A 6393-nucleotide genomic window follows, 5' to 3' on the forward strand; every position below is an offset into this window, starting at 1 on the left:
ATATGCTTTTATCAAATGTCCATTATGTATTTAATATTGTGTCTTTTTTCCTCAGCTGGGTGTCCACGGTCTGGTCTAAATGCTCGTCGTCGTGTGGTCGAGGTGTGCGGCAGAGGCAGGTGTCGTGTCAGCGTTTGGAGGCCAGCGGCAGCATGCGGGTGTTACCCAGCTCTGAGTGTGAGGGAAGCCCCCGGCCCGAGGAGAACCAGGAGTGTGTTTCAGACGCCTGCGCCGAGTGGATCACCGGATCGTGGGGACAGGTAAACCTGCTGACTGACACAGCCACAGTCACTATAATCTCACGCTGTAATTAAACTGTATTAAAACAGCTGTACACCTGTAGCCCACCTGCTGCTGCACAGCTCATCACCCCCCCACTGAGATAATTATACACCTACACTAAATACCACACACAATTACACACATTACAATACTTATAATCCTCAACAATCGGCTGTCTGTCTCTCCATCCAAACAGTCTGTCTGTCTGTCTGCCCATTCCTCTGACACTCTCTCACCTTCTCTCTCTTTGCCACTGTAATGTTCACATTACAGATTACACAAATCGGATCTGAGCAAGAAATCTGATTTGAGCAACATGGCTTGTAATGTGAACGTAGCCTGTCATTTATTGTCATTTAGAGCATTTATTTGCAGAAAAAAAGGAGAAATGGCTGAAATAACAAAAAAAGATGCAGTGCCTCTTTTAGACCTTAAGTTCATATTCATAAAGTTTTAAGAGTTCAGAAATCAATATTTGGTGGAATAACCCTGGTTTTTAATCACAGTTTTCATGCATCTTTGCATGTTCTCCTCCACCAGTCTTACACTCTGCTTATGGATAACTTTATGCTTTACACTCCTGGTGCAAAAATTCAAGCAGTTCAGCTTGGTGGTTTGATGGATTCTGATCAACTATCTTCCTCTTGATTATATTCCAGAGGTTTTCAATTTGGTAAAAATGAAGGAAAAACATAATTTTTAAAAGATCTTTTGTTTTTTTTCTAGAGCTGCATACATTAGGAGTCAATGCTTAAGGGAAAAAAAGTTGAGCTTGAGGGTTGGTGTGTCTGTAGGAGAAGGCGTATCCCATCTACACCCGCTTTAACCTAATAGGTTGAACCAATGGATGTAAATAATGTTCTAAAACAGTAACGGCTGTGTCACATTTCTACTGGTACTTGCTTTATCCAGTGTTTTGATGTTTGCTGTGTTTTGCTTAGTGTTCTGGACGCTGTCTGGGTCCGGCCATGTCCACTCAGAGCAGAGCGGTTTCCTGCAGAAATCTAAACGGCTCCAACTCCAACACTGCCTGCGACCCCAAACAGAGGTGTGTTACCTTCATACACACACACACACACACACACACATTTTCACTGACATATTAACACTTTTACAACTTATACTTTACTTCTTTTTAGCCTTACACACACCCTCTCTCTCTTTCCTCAGACCGGCCTCAGTGCGGAACTGCTCGTCAGAAATGTGTGACGTCCACTGGCGGGTGTTGCCGTGGCGGCGGTGCACGGCGTCCTGTGGGAGTGGCTTCCAGTCACGTAAGGTGGAGTGCGTCCATCACCAAAACAACAAGACGCTCCCTGACCTGCACTGCGCCTGGCAACGGCGCCCACTCACCTGGCAGCACTGCAACATCACTTCCTGTGGCAGTACGTCTTTAACCTCTTCATTCACTAATCTGACTGGGATGCAAGAATCTCCTATTTTTCCACATTTATTTTCAGATTTAAATACAGATGTTTAAACATTAGACGTCGTATTAAAAACAGAAACTGATACAGTTTTCATCGGCTATCAGAGCACAGAGAGAGCACAGCTGGCCTTGCTCTCTCCTCACATTAGTCCAAAGAGTGATGTCCGCAGCACAATGCGTCTGTGAGCTGATGTATGGGAACCGAGTCGCTGTTCTTTCCTCCTAATGAGTGGGGTGGGTAAATTGGGGAGAAAGTGGCAAAAAATCAGTAATAAAATGAGAAAAAATAGAAAAACAAAAGCAAACGACCAAAGATTTGGCTAGTATTCACTCTGAGAAAAAGAGAGGAATGGAGTTACGCAATCGATCCACAGCTTGGGCAAAATTTCCTCTTGTCTTCCCAGATGAGCCAATAACTGGTTCTTGGTACACAATCATTTATTATTATTATTATTATTATTAATCATGTTTTATTATAAGTGATAAAACTCCATAAAAAATGGATATGAGGTGCAAAAAAGCTTCAAGAGCAGGAACTATAGCCGTGTCTAAATATACAGCTTCGAAAAAAACAAAAAGAGCACTTAAAATGATGAGTTTCTTTGATTTTACCAAATTAAAAACCTCTGGAATATAACCAAGAGGAAGATGGATGATCACAAGCCATCAAACCAAGCTGAACTGCTTGGATTTTTGCACAAGGAGTGTAAAGCATAAAGTTATCCAAAAGCAGTGTGTAAGACTGGTGGAGGAGAACATGATGCCAAGATGCATGAAAACTGTGATTAAAAACCAGGGTTATTCCACCAAATATTGATTTCTGAACTCTTAAAACTTAAAAACTTGTAACAGCGCTAGAGCGATTAGCGGCTAATGCTAACAGCAGCAGGCTACAGGCCGATAATACTCACCTCTGGACGGCCAAAATGCTAGTGCCACACTTAGCGTGGTTAGCAGCTAATGCTAATACTGCTGGAGAACTAAACTGAAACTCCTGTATAACAATGAAATTTGGCGGAGTGGCTTTATTGCTCCTTACTACCTGACTGGTAAAATTATACGTAAAGGCACACGGATGATTTCTGGGAAAATGAAAGGATTTTAAGTGCACCTTAGAGTACAAAAAATAAGGGAATTGATTTATCAATGTGGTAGTCAGTGTGTTATACAGTGTTTGTTTTTATATAGTATTTGAGGACTGCTCTAATCTCCTGTGTTACTGCTGCTGTTTCGTACAGGTGAGTGTAAGGACACAACGCATTACTGCGCGGTGGTGAAGCGGCTCAGACTCTGCCTGGTGGAGCCGTACATGCAGCGCTGCTGCCAATCCTGCTCACCGGACACCATCTAGTGACCAGTAACAGAACTGCAGAAAGCAGAATCATCTTTATCTGGATAAAACTGCAGGAGTTTGCTGACTGACTGAGGGAACAGTTGAGTTGCTGTGCTGCTGTTTCTGCACACGGCTGCGTGTTTATGGATTATGGATGCACTACGTTTGGACTGAATGGATCTGACTGGTACTCGGGGCTGGGAGACTGTAGAGGACATGAAAGACAATTTGGGTTCATCACTGATGGAGAGAAAAGCACTAAACCAGCTCTCTCTCTCTTTCCCCTCCGGACTACAGTTTATCCTGTTCATTATCAGCCTATCACCAGTATACGTGCGTATTAAATTAAATCAGATCTGTGTTTATTATTGCTATAGCTTTACTGACTGGGGGAGGAGACGGGGAACACTGCTGGACCATTCACGATTCATGTGAAGGAACACTGAAGTGAGTGCAGTTGAAGTGTACATAGTGTACTGATATTAAATATATCAGTAATACGGACTGTAAAATATGAAGTGAAGAGTGGAACAGTCTGGCTTTATTTTCCTTTTTGATGTTTTGATTAAAAGCTGTATAAATATTACATTACAAAAAGAGAAACTCCAGCATTCGAGCTAACCTCTGCTAATCTGATGCATCTGTATTAAACACACACTGCAATTTTCCACTCATCACAGTTCAGTGAGTTGAGTGTGTGAAATTTGTAAGAATTTGCCCTCTAAAGATTTTTATCAAGCTAAATTTAATATCAAACAAATATAACCTGGGTAAATAATAATTTTATTTATTTAAGATTTTGCCCTCTAAGCCTAATAACTTGTTTGTGCTAAACTTTTTGACCAAACTTTTTTCTTATTATTGAATCATTAACACTGATCTTAACTGAGGTAAGTGAGACCTGCAGTTCTTTAAATGTTGTTCTGGGTTCTTTTGTGACCTCCTGGATGAGTTGTCCACGCCCTTTTAGAGTAATTTTGATTGACCGATCACTCCTGGGAAGGTTCATCAGCGTTGCGTGATTTCTCCATTTTTCTCCAATCTAATAATAGAGTAGTATAACGCTGCTATCTGGTGGGCGGGGCTTAAACACAACACTAAAATAAACCACTGTCTGACACCAATCTTTACTTACAAACTAGATTAAAAAAAGATAAAATTAACTTACAATAGTTAAATATATTATTTTTTCCTACACTACTAACATGAAACATTGAAAAGTACAATTAATTAGATCTTTTGCTACATTAATTATTTAAGTTGAACAGAGATTCGGATGCTTGAGAAATGCTGGAGTTTCTCTTTAAAAACATGTTTTTTTACGTATTTGATTGAAGGGTTGATGCTGCCCTGAGCACACATTTGTGTTGTTTCGTTGTTTCTCCAGTCGAGATGCTAAAGCCTTTTTTCAGATGTACTTTTCGTGTGTGTTTTTTGTGTGCAAGTGTGTATGAGTGTGTGTGCTTGTGTGTGTTTTTTTTTTTTTTCAACCAACCGTGCTGCATTGTAAAATATTTCTTGTATATAAAGTGTTTTTAAAGTGCAATATTGTACATTGAGTGTAGAGATTTTTGGACTTTATTTTCTTATTTCGCAGTTTAGTTTACATTGTAATCCATATTTAAGATAAAAAAAAAAAATAATAATAAAAAAAGGAGAGGAATCATTTAGCACTTGTTGGCGTGGCAAACCCGTGAGTTGAGTATCATGTTCTACTGTATTTATACGCATGCATTTTAAATACGTTTTCAAATGGTTGACTAAGAACAGCCCCTCATTTTGACGTTGGATGTACAGAAATCCAGCAGTGTGTCACTGATGCTACTGATGGGTATGATCTTGTCCGGGAGAGTGGGAGTGATGGAGTGCTTGGCTTGTGTTGGAGGAGAGGAAAGAGAGAGAGAGAGAGAGAGAGAGAGAGAGAGAAAGAAAGACTGTATGGAAATAAAACATTATACACCCTTCTCTGTGTTACAGTGTAAAAACAATAAATACACTTTTATGACCTGTTTGTTTCTCTCATTTATTATTTCTGTCCTATTCACAGACATGCCAAAAGTCATAGGACAGGATAGCTAAAGAAAGCTGTACTCAACTGCAGGATATGTACTGTATGTGGGGACACATGTATTTATTCAATGTTTTTATTTATTTATTTATTTTCCTACATTATAAATGAATACTGAAATCATCCAGACTATGGAGGAACACAAGAAATCATGTAGTAACTTAAAAGTGTAAAACAAACCTAAATACTCTGTTAACTTGTAGTTTCTGGTAGTTCTGATGATCTTATCCTGTGCAGCAGATGTGCAGGTGCATCTCAAAAAAAATAAATAAAAAGAAATATCATTAAAAAGTTACTTTATTTCAGTAATTCAGTTCAAAATGTGAAATTCATACATTATATAGATGTATTACACACAGAGTGATCTATTTTAAAACAATGAAATCCCAAAAATCAGTGTCTCAGAAAATCTTTATATTCTATAAGACCAATTGGTACTTTTGGCAGTGTGGGCAGTGTGCCAAATCCTGCTGGAAAAAGAAATACGTATCTGCATAAAAGTTGCCTCACAGCACTTCATGCTTCCCTCTGCTGACAATTTGTATGAAGATGAGGATTTCATTTTCCAGCAGGACTTGGCACTCTACTTGGCCCACACTGCCAAAAGTACCAATTGGTCTTATTTATTTATTTATTTATTTTTGTTTAATACTATAATATTCTTATATATACTTACTTCTGGGTTTTTATAGGCTGTAAGCCAAAATCATGTATAATAAAATAAAAACACGCTTTATATAGATCACTGTGTGTAATACATCTATATAATATATAGTTTTATATTTTTAACTAAATTACTGAAGTAAAGTAACTTTTCAATGATATTCGACTGGTCTGACAGTGCAACAGAGGTAACTCTTGCTCTTCCTTTACTGGGACAGTCCTGATGAGAGCCAGTTTCATCATAAGGTTTTTATTGGTCTTTGTGACTACACTTGAGGACACTTTTATTTTTTTGCGGATTGACTGACTTTCATTCCTTAATATATTTTTTTCTTCACTTGAGTAGTTGAGTAGTTTTTGCAAGTATATGGAATAAAACATTACTTAAATAGCGCTATAAACACTTTTTTGTTTACTAAATAATTCCATATATTTTTTATTGGGCTACTGTTATGTGTAGCACTGCTCATAAATTAAAAAAAAAAAAACAGTAGATCTACCAATTATTATCTTAACTACAGTATTACCATGGTTATCCCACATTAAAACAATTTTAAACTTTGACCTTAAAGGCCCTATTTTAGCGATCTATTGTTCATCGGTCAATTAAGCATCAAG

General features: G+C 38.3%; 1 protein-coding gene across 2 annotated transcripts in view; it reads left to right on the forward strand.

The window, feature by feature from the left end:
• Positions 1-5049, forward strand: part of adamtsl3 (ADAMTS-like 3) — a 214658-nt gene extending 209609 nt beyond the window's left edge. For both annotated transcript variants that reach the window (XM_022669516.2, XM_049465585.1), the window contains exons 28-31: positions 56-260; positions 1224-1330; positions 1453-1667; positions 2950-5049. In XM_022669516.2, the coding sequence (XP_022525237.2) occupies positions 56-260; positions 1224-1330; positions 1453-1667; positions 2950-3062 (640 nt within the window). In that variant the 3' untranslated portion in view covers positions 3063-5049. The remainder of the gene's footprint in view (positions 1-55; positions 261-1223; positions 1331-1452; positions 1668-2949) is intronic.
• The last annotated feature ends 1344 nt before the right edge of the window (positions 5050-6393 follow it).

This window comes from Astyanax mexicanus, chromosome 16 (assembly GCF_023375975.1).
Source record: "Astyanax mexicanus isolate ESR-SI-001 chromosome 16, AstMex3_surface, whole genome shotgun sequence".
Taxonomy (NCBI): Eukaryota; Metazoa; Chordata; class Actinopteri; order Characiformes; family Acestrorhamphidae; genus Astyanax; species Astyanax mexicanus.